Consider the following 18197-nt stretch of genomic DNA (forward strand, 5'->3'; position numbering starts at 1 on the left):
CAAATATAATGAAAATAAAATAGGTGCGAGAAGGCACCCTTGTTTAAGGCCATTAAAAGTTTCAATCTGTTTGGTCAATCCTTTTTCACTCCCCATTTGTACCTGGGACCAAGTGTTAGTATGGAGCGCAATGATGATCTGCAGTAAGTTTTAGGCAATCCCTAGTTTCCTCAATTTTTTCCATAGTGTAGGTCTATCTACGCGGTCAAACGCTGTAGAATAATCAATGAACGCAGCGTACACTGTTTGAAATTTCTGCCCAATGTATTTATCTAGAATAGTCTGGAGAGTGGATATATTGTCAGTGACTGAATGATTGGGACGAAAGCCAGCTTGATACTTAGGTATTAGACCCTGTGAGAAGGACCAGTCCTTCAGTCTATCCAAGATCTCCGCAGCGAAAATTTTACCAGTAGCGTCCATTAACGCTATTTGGCGGTAATTGCCAGCGATATTTTGGCTCCCCTTTTTATATATTGGAATAATAATACTCCCCTGCCATGATTTAGGTAATCTCCCAGTGCTGAAAATATAATTAAAAAGTGATGATAATATCTGACTCCATTCTTTAGGATGTGACTGCAAAACCTTAATGGGTATTTGATCAGGACCTGACGCTGCAGTTCTTCTTGCTTTTCTAATATGTATTTCTATAGAAAATGCTGTAGTTTTTTCTATCGAATTTGATTTGTTTTCCGACGTGATTTCAGTATCATTTATATCTGAATCATTTGCATTTTCTTTATATAGCTCAGTTAGATAAGTTTCCCATTCTTTTGGTGGAACTGGTATTGCATTCAGTTTCTTTTTTGTACCAGTCATTTTGGCGATCAGAGACCAATATTTTCTTTGGTTGTATTTTTTCGCCGCCTCTTGAATATCTACCCAATTTTTATCCTGCAGCATTCTTTTTTGACTGTTCTTCTCTCTTCTTAATTGATTTTTTAGTTTGTTTATTTCTTGCTGGATTACAGGTGAGAAATTTTGGTGTTGCCCTCGAATGATTTTACTGAGCTTCCTTCTGATTATACTTTTATTGGTCGTCTTGTAAATTCTCTTTTTTTCTTGTTTTATCCGGCTTAGGAGTGCTTTTTTAAGTTTGTTGATGATACATTCAAAATTTGTTATTTGATCTTCGGAATGTATGTTGGATAGAAGTTGATTTTGTGAAATTAATTCGTTAATGTGGTCAAAAGTCGATGAATTCCAAAAGATCCGTCTCTGTTTGTTGTCAGTTTCGATATTGCTTTTATGGAACATAATTCGGTTCGACGAGGAGGACTTTACGGACCAACCAGTTTTTAGGTGTATAAGAGCATGGTCGCTATCGTCTGTAAAGTCAATGCTCAGGTGTAGAACAGTATCTATCAGCTCCATACCACAAATTAAGTAGTCAATTATTGATAAAGATCCATTCCCTCGTCTTGTGAAAGATGCTGGTCTATCGCCATCCACATTACCATTCAAGATTGTCCCATTTAAATGTGGTAAACATGATAGTAACAATTTTCCTCTTTTATCAGAAGCTTTCCCTTTAGGGAATGTTGGGATAGATAATTCCAGCGATTGCTCTTCATATAATTTTGCCCATTTTCCGATCTCAGCATTAGATATTTTTGCATTCAGGTCACCCATAATTAAATATGATATATTCGCTCGATCTTCAATTATTTGTGCAATTGCATCCATGGTTTCTACCAGGATGGTATCCTGGTTGGTACCTGGAGGAATATACACGTTAAAAAGCAAAAAGGCCTTTTTTTGGTCAGAGTCATTAGTCTTCAATGAGACCTTGATGCATTGGAAGTTGTCCGATTTGGACTCAATAACTGCTTGGGACCATGATTGCTCCTCGCTCAATAGGATTGCAAGTCCGCCCTTAGCAAGGCCTCTGTTCGTTGCTATAGCCGGAATATCATAGACATAATAGCCCGTCTGAATAAAAGATTTTTTTGCCCAAGTTTCCTGTATGGCTAAAATATCGGGATAGTTATTTAGTGCTTCATTCATTTTGTTGTTTGTTTTTCCGGCTATGTTCCATGAGGTGATCTTTAAACCATTGTTAAACAGTGTGTTGTTGTTGATAATCTAATTTGTTACTGTTTATGGTCTCCGAGACCCAAGCCCAGGACTTTAAGTTTTTTTTTACCACATTTTCTTCTTGATCTTGGTTCCACACTTTCAAGGTTTCCTTCCTTGTACAAATTACTCCTGAATCAGCAAGATTAGAGTCATTGGAATACCAGTTATTAATTGGGATATTCAAGTGAGTTCCTGGGAGGCCAATGCTTTTGTTTATGGTTTTGATATTCTTTGGTGGGGATCTTTCGATGACATCGTAACCACTTTTATGGAGTGTTTCTTGTTCCTTTAAGATAATCCCAGGAAGAACTGGTGACCAGAAAATTACTTCCGCTATTTTACGATTGTCCTTTATGGGAAAGGTTACCAGATCTATTTCTTTACTAGTTATGGATTGTAAAGAATGTATTTGCGGAAGCAAGTTGATTATCCTTCCTCGGTTTAATGGTTGATTATCAATAGGAAAAAGTTCTTCAAACTGTAAACGATTAGTCACGGTTAGTTCACCACCTATTGACAATTTCTTGTTTTTCTCTGTTATTTCCTTGATTGTTTGACCTACTCTATCAGTTACTTTGGGAGGTATGTATTCAATTGCTTTGGGGTTTAATATCGTTATTAATGGTGTATTTGTTGTATCATTAGTTGCCTCAGCCAAGGAGTGGTCGAATATTATTTTATCATTTTGACCCTCTTTGCTGTCATGAGGGGTGATGGCATTTTTGAATTTGAGCTTTCGGAATTTCTTTTTATTTATTCTTCTTATTGGCTTCCTATTTCTGTTGTTTCCCTTTGTTCCTTTATTGTGTTTTGTTTGGGGGATTGTGTCAACGCCAACTTCATCAGGTGAAAGTTTGGTGGAAATTCGATGTTCTTCTTCAACGGTTCCATTTTTTTGCAAGTTATGTTTTTTGGCAGCCGAAAAGATGGGGAACTCTTTACCTGTAGATAAAGGCTCTTCTTTAAAAAGATTCTTCAAGGAATATATTTTCTCATCCTTAATCTTTTTTCGTATCGTCTTATTGAATTGATCTAATTCGATTGTTTGGGTACTAATATCACATTTAAGTTGAGATTCAGAACTTTTGATATTATTGGAAGAAGTATAGTATTTTTCCTGCTTCGCATCAATTGTCTGTTTGTTATTGGTTGCATCAGCAAGGTCTTTTTTCCTCTTTTCTTCTACCAAAAATTTTAATATTCCAATTTGAACATCTAAAGTTTGGTCGGAGTTTTCCAGAATATTACCTAAAAAGGAGAGTACCGATTCCAATATTTCTTGTAGAGTGTAAAGAGCCTTTGAAATGGGTGTCACAGTATTAGATACATTTATTTCATTAGGTAGAAATGGATCCAATGATATATCCAGATTTATTTTATGTTCTAGGGATTGATCCTGAGGCCTGATGAATGAGTTGTCTAGACTTAACTGAAGATTTGAGATATTTTCCATCAGCTTTATATCATTTTGAGAAGGGTCCTCAGTACCTGAGAGGCTGCCTAATCGTTTTATGGGTGTTAAAGATGTTATATGTGAGGAATCATGAATCGGAATTTGTGATTCCTGAGTTGAGAATAGAATCTTCTGGTTAAAATCGAAGCCCGTAGCACTTGAGGGTTGAGTAGTTTGTAATTCTAGGCTGGGCAGCTCTGTTGCCTCTTTTGATGTTGTTATTTCAGTTTCGTGTGGAATTTTTTGAACGAGTGTAGGAGTTTTCTTTTTTGGTGATAAAGCTAAAAAATAGTTACTGATTGCGGGTGTTCCAGTTATCTGACCTTGTTTTATTGCATTATCAGAAGATCTTCTGATAGCTTCCTCGGTGCCCATTCTCTTCATAAATATAGTGCGAGATCGGAGTTTTTTATAAGCCATAAAATATTCGTTCAAGCAGTACTGGTTGTTGGTAGAGCAAAGGACCTTTAAGGTAACATGTACCAATTGAATGGGGATATAAATCAGATGAAAATGGAGTGGCCCGTCCCGTCCTCAATCGTCCACGGACGGCCACAGACGGCCCGCCCTTTGCCCGGGCTTCGCCCCGTGTTCCGACCCGCGCGCGTCCCGCGATGCGCGTTGCAGGTTGGAGTTAAGTGGTGTGTCGGGTTGTGGGGGCGTGGCACTGGGAGGGGGAGCGGCTCACGCGGGAAGAGGACCAGCTGGAGATGTGGAATGCTGGTCCTCGCAGTCCCGGGGCCGGCGCCTCTCCCTCCTCTGCGGCCACACGGATGTAAGGGGCTTGGTGGCTAAAACCAACAGCTGCAGCACAGGATAATTGCTACTCCAGTAGCGAGGGCAGTAAAACAAAAGCTCCAAACAGCGTCTCCTTCACGAGCGGCTCCCGCGAAGCGGGGGCCGCGAGAAGTTATCCGGACTTGGCTGGGGGCGTGGCACTGGGAGGGGGCGCGGCTCACGCGGGAAGAGGACCAGCTGGAGATGTGGAAGGCTGGTCCTCGCAGTCCCGGGGCCGGCGCCTCTCCCTCCTCTGCGGCCACACGGATGTAAGGGGCTTGGTGGCTAAAACCAACAGCTGCAGCACAGGATAATTGCTACTCCAGTAGCGAGGGCAGTAAAACAAAAGCTCCAAACAGCGTCTCCTTCACAAGCGTTCTCTATCAGGCAAATGAATTTAATGAGATTCATAATACACAGTTGTGTAACCAGCAGGGTCCAATATGCTATTATAGGTTGTGTGCATGAAGGCAATGGATGTATTTAACAAGTAATGTAGCTCAGTGCATTAAACCCTTTTCTCAAGGCCTCTGCATCCATGATTTAGATTCTGGAAGAGCCATCTTGGCCTTTATATCTTCTAAGGTCAGTTAAATGAACCCTGGTCAGTATTTTGATGAAGTTATACTGTGTAAGTGTGCATGAAGGCAATGTATGTTATTTTCTAGTTACATTATTTTGATACAGTAATACTGCCCACAGAAATACAGATACTGAGGGTTCCGTCATACCCTATGCACTATGTATTACCTTTTTATTCCACATTCTAGAGGCAAAAAGGCATTGTTTGTCTGGTTCCAAACTGAGAAGCTTCTAGATCTGTGGGGTAATTTTATATAGATTGTTATCTTGATTGGCACTGAAAATCCTGCTTATGCCTGGATAATTGGCCTGGCTAGAATGAAGGCCTGAGTTGTTAAGCGCCATTTATTCAAGTTTCGCTAAAGAGTACATAAATAGTGAAATTTATAGCAGTTTGCTCTTTTACCCATGCTGCTCTGTTCACACATTTCGCAAGTCTCAACAGGGATTCCAGCTCCTCCCCACTTTAAACGTATGTCTCCAATACTTTACAAAATCCTTCTCTATCAGTCTTTAACTTTCACAAAGGTTCACCCACTTGGGTTTGCTTTCCTGTTACCCAACTTTTCCATAAAGCTTCCTACAGTCTGAGTGGTCAGTAAGATCTGAAAATCTAACTTCATGATGTTTGCAATTTGGAAAACAAGTAGCAAGTTAGAAATAGGGGGCCAGATTTGCTAACCTTTCACGTGAGGCGGTGAAGCAAGGCAACTTGTTGTGCTGCATTACTTGAAAGGGAGGTAGCAGAAATACACCTTATCTATTAAAATATGTCACATTTCTTTGCTCCCATAGAACTGGCACTCTTCAGTCAGCTTGGCGCCAATGCAGGCACCCTTGCACCAAGGTGCAAGGGTTCCTGTGTTACAAGAACTGTTTTTGTGCATGAAGGGGCACTTTTCTGCACAAAAACAATCTCATGAGGCATTTTCCTCGAGGTTTGTGTGCTTCAGATTGCAGCTCACATAGAAGGAGGAGGTTTATAAAACTTTGTAAATCTGGGATTGTGTGAAATCCATTGGTGGATGCATGTGAACACCCATGTTCCACCTAAGGAATGACTCTCAGAATGAAATGTAACACAATGCAGCACAAGCTGCTTCATTGAGTTAAATTTTTCTTTACATAGCCACGGAAGGCAATTCCCCCCTTGCTTGGGTTTGAAAATATCTACCATCACAAAAGTGATGCAATGTAAATATTTAGATACATTTGTACAGAATTAGGCATGTTGGTGAACCAGAGTATAGGGTGACACAAGTTGCACTGGGATGTCAACAGTGTTTTGATCCATAAAGTTCAGGGTCATCATCAGATCCAGGTCACAGATTGATGGGTGCTGAGCATGGTTCGACATGGTGGTGAAAAAGGAGGAAGGGTATAGGGGTCCGGTAGGTGAGCAGGGCTTGATCACACCGGAGGGCTGCCCAAGGTGAAAGGCAATAGATGCAAAAGGAAATGGTAAGGCAAGGGAAGTTTACTGGAGCCTATGGGGCATTAACCCTGGTTTCAATGTACCCAACCTTGGATCCCTTTCCACGCCCTTTGCCTTTACTGTTTCCTTTTGCGTTTATTGAATTTCACCTTGGGTAGCCTTCCGGTGCAATCAAGCCCTGCTCTCCCACCGGACCCGTTTACCCTTCCTCCTTCTTCACCACCACATCCAACCACTCTCAGCACCCATCAATCTGTAACTTGGTCCTGATGATAATCCTGAACTTTATGGATCGAAACGCCATCGACGTCCCAGCACAACTTGTGGTGCCCTATACTATGGTTCACCAAAATGCCTAATTCTCTACAAATGTATGTAAATATTTACCTGTGAACGACAAGTACTCTTTTTTCATTGTCACATTCTCACGTTGCGCCACCTATCGCTGTTCTACTTGTCACCTGTGCCGTCCACCTTGAGTGTGACAAGCACTTGTGGCTACAATGTTCGTGGGGTTACTCACGGATTTATTGGTTACAGTGCTGTTACAACTGTTCCCAATTTGTCCGTGTTGTTTCAAATTTATGTTTTCTCTTTTATTTTCTCAATATATGATGCTTTCAGCACATGTAACTGAACAATGAGTCTCCCTACTTTCCTTCCTTGCAATGTTTTTTGCATGCCCATTTACCAGTCTTGTAAATAATACCGGTTGAGTTATTGGTTTTCGTATATGTAATTATGATATATGGCACATTCCTGTCCTTTCCCACTCTGCTGGTGCCATTTTGTCTGCCTCACTTTAACACAGGTACCTTTGTACCATGTTGATGGGGTGTCTGCATTGTTGGCAGGACTGCGCACCTTCCTGCACAAAAACAATCCTGAGAGGTGTTTACAGAATGCAGCACACATGGAAAGAGGTGAAAGCAAAGAGAAATGAAATTATTCGCCCGCCTGCTCTGGGGAGGTGTAAGGTGTTGGCGCTGCCCCATGTTTACATGTTTTTGTAATACTGGGGCAGTGTCCAAATTCATGGGTGTTGCGTGAGAACACCCACCGCAATGCCCATGGAATGTCTTCTTGATGCAGAGTCAAGCAATGCAGTGCTTTGCAGGGCTTGCCTTACCCCATTATCTATGACGCCAGGCAAAGCCACTGAGGGTGGCTCTGCGTCATAGATATGATTGAGAGGCTTAAGCCACCGGAGCGTCAAAAAAAGTGACACTCCAGCAGCGCAGGCATCTTGTAAATAAGCCTCAAAATCTGGGTGTGGAGAGCATTGTAGCCTCTCTGTATCCAATCTCTGACCCACAAGAAACACATCCAAGGGCCTTCCTGCCATATTACTTTGCAAATGATGTATCTTAATAAGCAGTAAGAGAAGTGACCCAGTTCTGCTCTTCTTCCACCTGCAGGACACCGTGTTTGTTTGGGGGAGACGCTGGCCAGGACCGAACTGTTCATCTTCTTCACAAGCCTCCTCCGGGCCTTCACCTTCCGGCTCCCTGAGGGAGTGAAGAATGTCAACATGGACATCATCTTGCGGGGCACAGTGCAACCACACCCTTTTCAGGTCTGTGCCGTACCCCGCTAGGTAAAGGGTACTCCTGGACAGAAGAAAGAACTATGTTTCAGAAATATTTTACAGTATTATTGCCAATTTGGCACCATCCTATTCTTACCTATAATAGCTTATTGGATAAAAGTAAAAGAAACTTAGGCATTATTATTAGTGATTGCATTTTGTTGTAGTTATCTAATGGAATTATATTGTAAAATAGATGTTTTCCTTACATTTCATTGTGCCTTGATCTACCTTAAATTAAATAGATGTTTTTATTTACATTTCATATTGTGCTTTATCTACCTTAAGTTATAATTAGGCAAATTATACTGGCAAAGTGTCAGAGAATGTCAACTAAACTAGTTGAGCTGCAACCCCTGGAAGCTTCTGTCTACTGTGATTGCTCTTCTTCTGCTAATGTGCCTTTCTTTCGAGTTCTGACTCTCAATGTGACTTAGGGAAGGGGACGTAATACAGCAGTCTCGATTATAGTGTTTGGTCTATAAGCAATGTGCGATCAGGAAGACTCTTACTACGGCATATTACCAACCGGTAATGCACAGCTATCAGGGGTCAACTATAGTTATTGCAGCAGGTGCAAGCCCAAAGTGTGGTTGGTTTGCCTAAAACCAAAAGAAAACATATGCTGGGCAATCCCAGTGTGAAATACCCCCAAAAGCCCTTTTTGATGGACCTCCAAGGATTCGTAAGTATGAGCAAGCATGCAAGAAAATAGCTAGCCATCTATGTCTGCTTGAGAAACCACCCATCTTAGGTGTTGGGCCATGACCTCAGAGACCGAGCTTAAAGACAGATTAAATTAAACAAAATTACTAATTAGGAGAAAGTCATATATGGTCTGTGAGATTTGCAAGAGGTCTTCAACACAAATTGTTGAGCCTTCATAGACAAGCTAAGGTTCTATACTGAGAAAGAGGATGACAAGGCTTGTGCTGAAAAAGATGGACCTTCTGTAGATGAAAGAAAGAATGAGAAATGGACTCTTTGGTCAGAATAAGGACATTGACATCGCCTAATGTAGAGCACTGCTTTGTAGAGTTTCGATTGATAAAGTGGAGTTGGCAAACTTGGTGTTGTTTTTATTGTTTTATGGACATATACTTCTTTGTGTGACTTGAACTTATTTTTAATAAAATACAGAAATATTTTAGTCCCATTTTGTGTCATTGTTTTGATCACAAAGAGTAAATCAGCATGACTGTGACCAATGTTGAAAATAGAAGAGATGTATAGTTGGAGCGCAGTATAAGCAACGTGGACAAGGCCAGGGGTGCGTTTATCTGCTGTTGATGGAGAAAGATGGGAGGAGTTTCGGTGACCCATGTCTCACACATTATATATTTATTTAAGAGTGGTTATATAGCACAAGCAAGACTTACAAAAAAGAGTGGCAAAGTGTCCTAAGGGAAACGTAGGTAGGTATTCTACAGAGGTAGCTATATGTGAAACCACATGTAATTTTAAAACAAAATATAAGTAAACTACCAACATAGACACCAGTGGTGACTGGGACTTTTAAGAGGAAGGGTGGTGAATGGGACACACACGCACCCATACACACTCACTCACACCAATGCATTCACACACACATACATTCAGAACACTAATTACCAAATATTAAAACATACACGCACACACCAAACATTAATAAAAATAAATCATAAATAAAAGAAATCATACTTACGAGCAGCTCTGCTTAGGAAGTCCCAGGAGGGTTGGGACTGCTTCCTTTCCTCATTGGTTTACCTTAGGTCAGTCAATGAGGGAAATCAGCAGTTTCAACATTGTCACAGAGTGGGATGGGCTCAGTGGTACTGCTGATCCCACCCCACTCTGTGACGAGGTGTCACTGATTGACACTCCGCCCTGGGAACTTCAGGGCTTAAAACTGAAGTGCCCAGGTCTGAGGCCGTGCATGATGCTCCCCCTCCTAATGAGGGGAGAGCCTTGAGGACCTTTGCTGAGCTGAGGACATCATGCCCACAGGAGCTGTGACATCCTCAGCCCAGCAAAGTTCTGTTCATGCAGCCAGGAGCCTGTGCATTTAGCCCATGTCTAGCTCCTGACTTTCTCACCTGAAAATGAAAAATGTCTGTCAGGCTAACCTTTGCTCAGCCTGATAGACACTCTTTTGAGGGGCAAAATGGGAGGGGATTATGGCAAATAATGTAATAGCAAGGTCAAAGGAAATTGCTGTGTCAGGTAAAAGGGTAAATGTGGGGACGAATGTGATCAAATGTCACCTAGTGAGGTCTTTAATACAGGTTTCACCCTTCCCTTCGGTTCTGCCAAAGGAAAATCACATTTTAGAAGCGTGTTGACCAAAGGCATTGTCTCCAACAAGAGCTTATCAACAGTCCTTTTAAAATGTCCTGCTCCTTTCTTTGTAACGTCCTTACTGTTGTTACATCACCAATGTATCACAAACATGGTCATCTGCTGAACACCTGCACATCTATAGCGAATAGTAATGTTTACAAAAGATCTGCTCTGTGGATACCTGTTGAACACACATTTGCCTTATATGAGAGCAGGCGTTAGGCGATGAATGCTATGGCTATTTTTGTGTAATGGCAGATGAGCATTGTAGGTAACACATTATCAGTCACCAGTTTGCCTGATGTATGTGACTTTTAAGTTACACAACATTTTGACACTAAGAAGGAGTACCATTTCTACTTACAGACACGTTTTGAAAGCTTTTGTCCTAAAATTGAGTTTTTCTTCTCGAGGAAGAACACTTGGGACTTTGTGGAGTGAATTACACTAGGCACATTCCTGAGCAGCCTCTTTTAGGAAGAGGCCAAGCAAGAACAAGAGGAAATCAAACATGGCAAATGCAAAAAAGAGATAACAAGTCCAGTCCACAATATATCAGACACCAATAAGTCCAAAGGCCGATAGCTGTGCTATCCAAAGGACTCTCCTTAGTACCAGCAGACAAGACTGACTTTGTCCAATTAAAAGTAGAAGCAATTTAATTGTTTAACAAAATTCAAAGACACATTTACTTTCATAAAAAAGAATGGATCATCAGCAAAGAAATAACAGGGTTGCAGGAAAAAATCTACATTTCTACCTCCTAATTCTGAAACCTCTTTGATGATCATTACTTTTGACACTAAAGTATTATGAGCTATAAGCCATTTGGAGAAGAAATGCAAATACTTAGGTTCTTTATTACTTTTGAAACTAAAGTATTATGACCTACAAGCCATTTGGAGAAGAAATGCAAATACTTAGGTTCTTTATTACTTTTGAAACTAAAGTATTATCAGCTATAAGCCATTTGGAGAAGAAATGCAAATACTTAGGTTCTTTATTACTTTTGAAACTAAAGTATTATCAGCTATAAGCCATTTGGAGAAGAAATGCAAATACTTAGGTTCTTTATTACTTTTTAAACTAAAGTATTATCAGCTATAAGCCATTTGGAGAAGAAATGCAATACTTAGGTTCTTTATTACTTTTTAAACTAAAGTATTATCAGCCATAAGCCATTTGGAGAAGAAATGCAAATACTTAGGTTCTTTATTACTTTTGAAACTAAAGTATTATCAGCTATAAGCGTTTGGAGAAGAAATTCAAATACTTAGGTTCTTTATTACTTCTGAAACTAAAGTATTATCAGCTATAAGCCATTTGGAGAAGAAATGCAATACTTAGGTTCTTTATTACTTTTTAAACTAAAGTATTATCAGCCATAAGCCATTTGGAGAAGAAATGCAAATACTTAGGTTCTTTATTACTTTTGAAACTAAAGTATTATCAGCTATAAGCGTTTGGAGAAGAAATTCAAATACTTAGGTTCTTTATTACTTCTGAAACTAAAGTATTATCAGCCATAAGCCATTTGGAGAAGAAATGAAAATACTTACGTTCTTTATTCAAGATCGCAACGACCTCAAAGAAAATGATAAAAACTTGATCAAATTAGTGGACATAGGACAGTCAAAACTTTTTCTTATCACAGATGAATATACCAAGAAAGGCATGAGACAAGTTATGGATCAAAATCACTATCAAACACTCAGAAGAGATCCCTGATGAGAACTGCTGGAAGAAATTACCCTTTCACTAAAACATGGACATGTGGAAGGATGGATCGGATCTATGGAATTAGATTTTCTTATAAATAAAATGCCATCACACACCAGTGTTATAGCTCCTCCCTAAGATTTCTAAAGATCCTCAGAATCTACCAGGCAGATCGATTGTCTTCTGTTGTGAAACCATCCTTGTACCTTTGTTCACATTTACTGATTGCTTCCAAAGCTCATCTTACTACTATGAACTCCCAATAAACACTTTTTAGGCTCTTTTCTCCTCTATCCCCCATTATCCGTCTCAATCTAACTGACAGAGTCACACGTCAACCACTTAAATTAACAACAATTTCACTATACTAATCCACCACTAATCCTTTTTGGATTCCAGAGTAGCATGCTACTCACCGAAAAGTGATTTGACGCCTTGTCCAGGGTAGTAGGAGCTATATAAATACAATTACAATTACAATACAATATTTACTACAAGACACTAGTGATTTCCTAATCTCTCTGTGCGAGGGTCAAGCAGTCACAGCACTCACAGGCACATGCACTTACTACACCTGTGCCATGTCGCCAGGGTTTTCAGGGCTTGTCTGGTTTCAGCCCTTGTTCCTGTGGCCTGCCCAAGTGGAGAGCCACCCCTTCCCCGTGATGTCTATCACCTTCACTGACTGACTGTATTTGGGCACTTCAGGCTCTGTCTTTTTCAAATGGTTATTTAAACGTTCATTGCTTACCCCGTCAACAAGTGTTTAAAGTCCAAACTGGCCCGTCTTAAGGATCTCACTGCATTGCAATTATTAAATAGGAAAATGCATTTCTCTATCATTTAATTAGTTCTAAGTGCCTGCTTTACACATTAACTAGATACAAGATCATCACTGATATGCTTTCGAAATTCTTCAATTACTAAACTCAGACTCAATCAATCAATCGATCAATCAATGTTTGTATAGTGCGACTACTCACGTGTCATGGTCTCAAGGCGCTGGGATTAATTGTTTCATTAAACAACACCTTTCACCATTCGCAATTTGAGCACCTTGACTAGAGCACTATTAAATGCCATGGTAACATGTAAACAAATAGGGAACGGATTGCTCTCAAATCCTTTCCTGACCGCTAATCCTAACAATTCTCTTACTTTGTTAACTGACGTATTTGTAAAAATTCAAATATCCGTTGACCATCCAGATTTGGTATAGTAAAAAAGCATTTTAGTTATTTTAAAAAAAAATACAAATAGGTCCTTTAGAAATAGATCTTTATCCGGTATTTTGTTAGATTTGAGACTCGACTAATAAATCAATCTGGATTCATATGGGTGTAATTCCAGTTCTCCGTCACCTGTGCAATTGCCTATCAGTTTGGCATTCAACAATGCAAATCACAAATGTAGTAAAAGTTTGGCTCATCATTGTTAAACATTTTGATAGAACTACGTGCACAATTACATATGCGACTACTCCCCCCCCCCCACGCCCCCCCCCCCACTAATCGCCACTGGAGGCAGCAATGTTTGTGCTATTTCTTTTGAATTTCAGGTTTTTTCAGGTTTCAGGTTTTTAATGTCTTTATTTCGATAATAAAATCATAAAAGACACATTTAAAAAAACAAAAACGAAATATATCGACCATAATACAGTAAATTGAAAGTTAAAACATTAAACATGTTATTACACTTAAATCACAGCTAAAACAAATTATTAAACCTTCAGAATATACAAAGACATAATTACATCTGAACCTAAAAAATAAACTAAGCTAACACATTTCAAAGTACCGGATTAGTGAGCTCTAGCCTAAAACAGTTTAGTGAGAGTTCCTTCTTGCCCTTATTGCCCACCCCCAGCCCAAAAATTTAGCCAAGCATACCACAACGGTTTCCGAGGTATTAGTTTTCAAGACCCATATTGCTTCTGAAGACCTTTTACAGGATAGGCGCTGAAACAGGGGTTTTAGCCATGTAGTGCGAGGTTCTAAATACTGCGGGCAAACAAACAATAGATGACCCTCTGTTTCCTTTTGGCCAGGGCACCAGCAACAAGAACTTGAGGATGTTTTCCCCCAAGATGAAGTAAATGAATTCAACGGTAGGGCTCCTACTCGAAACTGATGATATAGTTTCTTATCCAGTGATCGAGTGATGATATCCCAGTAGGTCTCCCGGGAAGAGTCCTGCTTGAAGAATAGGAATCTTCCTGTTAGACTACCAGCACTGGAATCAATTACCAAGGATTGACGCCTTGAGGCCCAAAATAATTCTTTGAATTCTTTTTTGGAGGGGAAAGTGGTGGTACTTGGGGATACCCACAGATCATTTAGCCCCATATCCTGTAAACTCTTTTTCACTGATTGAAGCCATGGGATTCTTTCTGAACCCCCCATCGCCCTCACATCTGCTAGGTGGCACACAATTTGTCGTTGAAATTACATGACTTTTAAAAAGTCAAAACATGGTGTACTCGTACCTTTAGGCATTGGCCTTAAATTATTAGATGCATGTGCTTACAAATTTTTCCTAATTCTTGATTATAGCTTTTATTTTGAATAAGTAAGAGGCGTGGTGTTTTTTATTAAGGATTAATCAACTGCTTAGATTTTTTTTAAAAACCATCTTCACGCATCTATATTTATGCATATAGTTAAATCAAACTGTTTAACAATGGTGAGCCTAACTGTATAAACTATGATATTTGGTTCTTTTCACACCAAAATAGCTGTGAGGAGAACTGAACAAAAGGATTCCAGGCTTGGCCAGACAATACTGTACAATGCAGGGAAATACATCACATGCCTTAACCACGCATTTTTTACCCCGCATTTTTTTACAACGCTTATGCTTTTACAAGGTATGCCATCACCACGCATTGTTTATATATGTAAAAACAATGTATTAGTGTGGGGAGACCCCCCCAAACCCCACAACGTACTTTAAATGCGTGGTAAAGGCACAAGATGGTAAAATGTCAAGCGTACATCCAGTGAAGGTGACAGTGAAAGAAGGTGCAGTTTATCCCAACACCCGACAATACAAAATGAGTCCAGAGGTGAAAGCAGGAGTTGTTTCATAAATTGACTGAATGATTAGACAAGGCATTTTAAAGGAAATAATGAGTAGTTCTTGTAATTTACCTATAATGGGACTCAAAAAGCCTAGCGGAAAATACAGGATAGTGCAGGATCTGAGAAAGATCAATAAAATTGTAGTGCCTTGTTGTCCCGTTGTGACAAATCCAGCAGTGATTCTTTATCAGATACCCTGGAATGCAGGCTGGTTTACAGTAAATGATTTATGCCAAGCCTTTTTCTATATTCCTTTGCACCCAAACAGCCAGTATCTTTTCGCATTTAAGTTCGAAGACCGTATCATGGCATGGTGCTGAGTTCCTCAAGGGTATACATAGATTTCTTTGATTTTTAATCCAATCCTGAAAAAGTGTCTGGAGAAATTAGTTATGCCCAGAAATTCAGTCCTGTACAATACATTGATGACCTACTAGTGGCATCAAAATCACATGAAGATTGTGTTACTGATTCAATTGCATTACTGAATCATTTGCCTGACGGAGGACACAAGATGTTTCCAGAAAAGTTGCAATTTTGTCAACAAGAAGTTAGATATTTAGGCCACAAAATAGAAATAGGAGAGAGAAAAGTAACCGCAGAGAGAATTAAGATAATCAAGCAAATGCAGTTACCACAGACGCAAAGGGAAATAAGAATGTTTCTCGGAGTGGTTGGGTACTGTTGGCAGTGGATTGTTGGGTTATCCCTGCTGGCAAAGCCATTGTTTCAGTTAACACAAAAAAGAGCGAAGGACCCAATTGTCTGCAATGATGAATGTGTGGAAGCATTTGTGAAATTGCAGAATTGTTTGTGTGAGGCCCCTGCTTTAGGCATGCCTGATTATAAGAAAGAATATGCACTGTTCTGTTGCTAGAGAGAAAGTTGTGTGCTTTCAGATGTTCAGTGGCCTATTTTTCTGCACCTTTGGATCCTGTGGCTTCTGCTTTACCCTGCTGTTTAAAAGCAGTCACTGCTACTTTTATGAGTCTGGAGCAAACTGAGTCAATTGTGATGGGACATCCAGTCAAGGTTTATGTCCCACATTCAGTCGAGATTCTTTTAACAAGAACTCAAACCCTGCACCTTACCCCTAGTCGGATGACCAAGTATGAAAAAGTGATTTTTGGAGCAGAAAATGTGACTGTGGTTAGGTGTATAATGGTAAATCCTGCCATATTATTGCCATGTTGTGAAGAACTGAAAGATGAAGTAGATCATGATTGCTTGGATGTGACTGAGATGTGTACCAAGCCCCGACCTGACATAAAAGAAGAGTCAGATCATGAACTATTTGTAGATGGCTCATACCTGAGAAAAGAGGGAGGAGGACTCAGTGCAGCAAACGCTGTATGCAAAGTATCTGGGGTTGTTGAAGCATCATGTTTACCAGGATTCAAGTCTGCACAAGTAGCTGAATTGGTGGCCTTAACAAAGGCATCAGAAATGGTAAAATGTGAAAGAATTGTTGGAAGCAATACAGTTGTCAAAAGGAATAGCAGTGGTCAAGTGTGCTGCTCACCAGTCAGGAAATTACTATGTGGTGGCAGTTAACACATACGCTGACCAAATTGCTCAATATTGTGCGAGAAAAAACATGGCATTGAACAGAAACATTGAAACAAGAGATATAAGCTAACAACTTATGTTTTTCTTAGCTTTAGAAACATGGGATGGGGTGAGACAGTTGAAGGATGAAGTTGAGGTAAGCGAAAAGGAAAACTGGATAAAATCAGGTTGTGAAAGAAGAACAGAGGATTATGTATGGGTGTACACTGATGATAGACCAGTCATCTCAGACTGCCTGCTTTCTCAAATGGAAAGAATGTATCATGGGGACACACATATTGGTAGGGATGCAATGATCAGACTATTCAGACAGAATAGGTACAATCCAAAATTTAGGATAGTCGCAGAGAGTCTTTGACAAAGATGCTTAATTTGTCAACATCAAAATCCAGCCACAAAGACAGTTGTCAGTTTGGGAAAAATTGGAAAGGCAGAAGGACCATTCACGAGAATGAAGCTTGACTTCATACAGTTGCCTCCAAACATTGGAATGAAGTATGCCCTTGTCATAGTGTGCTTGTTTTCACGATGGGTGGAAGCATACGCCACAAGAAGAAATTATAGCCTTACCCTTGCCACACTACTGCTGAGGGAGTTGATACCTCGTTTTCGTGTTCCAGCCACTTTGGAATCAAATGGAGGGCCACATTTTAATAATTAAATAATTTGCTTAACATGTGAAGCATTCAAAATTGAGCAAAAACTGCACTGTGCATACGGCCCAGAGGCTTCTGGAGTGGTTGAGCAATTAAATGGCACAATCAAATCAAGGTTGCGTAAAGTGTGTGTAGCCACATCACTGAAATGGCCAGATGCATCGCTTCTTGTGTTGATGGGACTCCAAAGTATTCCTGACAGAAAAACAGGATTGATTCCACATGAGATACTCATGGGAAGGGCAATGACACAAGCATGTGTTCCTGGATAGAAAATGATGAATATAACTGATGATCTGGTGTTGGATTATTGCAAAGGATTGGCTGACCTAGTACATTCTGTCTCTCACCAGGTTGGAGAAAACGCGATTGGAAGGCAGTCAACACAAGAAAGTAATTTTAAGCCTGGAGACTGGATGGTAGTGAAGAAACACGCCAGAAAGTTGTGCTTAGAACCGTGGTGGGATAAACCACATCAAGTCATACTGGTCACTACTACTGCAGTGAAGTGTGTGTGATTACCAGAAGTGGATACATGCAAATCATACCAAACGAGTTCCAGGCCCCACTGAGAAAGAACAACAACTGCCTGAACCAGTTGAAAGAGCTGAAGGTTGTGAAGTTGAAGAATCTAGAGTGATAGATTCTGAAGTGATAGATGACAAACAACCAAGCATAAGTTAAACTTAATGGATACCAGTAATTGATATACCTTAGGTTGTTATACACACTAGAAGAAGAACAAGATTAGAGAGACAGGAAAGTAGTGAGGACCAGAAAAGTGTAGAAGAATACGCTCAGGAAGAAGTGAGCAAGGCTACTCGATAATCTGAGCATGACCAGACAGGGGAAGAAGAACATACTCAGGCAAACAGATGTACCAAAAGACCTGAGCTGGGACAGACAGAAATAGAAGAACACAATTTCAGGCAGCAGA

General features: G+C 40.0%; 1 protein-coding gene across 2 annotated transcripts in view; it reads left to right on the plus strand.

The window, feature by feature from the left end:
• LOC144791454 (cytochrome P450 2J2-like) overlaps positions 1–9067 on the plus strand; it is a 99899-nt gene extending 90832 nt beyond the window's left edge. The window contains exon 10 of one of the 2 annotated variants that reach the window (XR_013602398.1): positions 7748–7766. Coding sequence is in view for 1 of the 2 variants with exons in the window: in XM_078666133.1 (XP_078522259.1) it covers positions 7748–7926 (179 nt within the window). In the remaining variant the exon portion in view is untranslated. Of the gene's footprint in view, positions 1–7747 lie in introns of both variants that reach the window. The other variant, XM_078666133.1, reaches the window with a different exon arrangement.
• The last annotated feature ends 9130 nt before the right edge of the window (positions 9068–18197 follow it).

This window comes from Lissotriton helveticus, chromosome 11 (assembly GCF_964261635.1).
Source record: "Lissotriton helveticus chromosome 11, aLisHel1.1, whole genome shotgun sequence".
Taxonomy (NCBI): domain Eukaryota; kingdom Metazoa; phylum Chordata; class Amphibia; order Caudata; family Salamandridae; genus Lissotriton; species Lissotriton helveticus.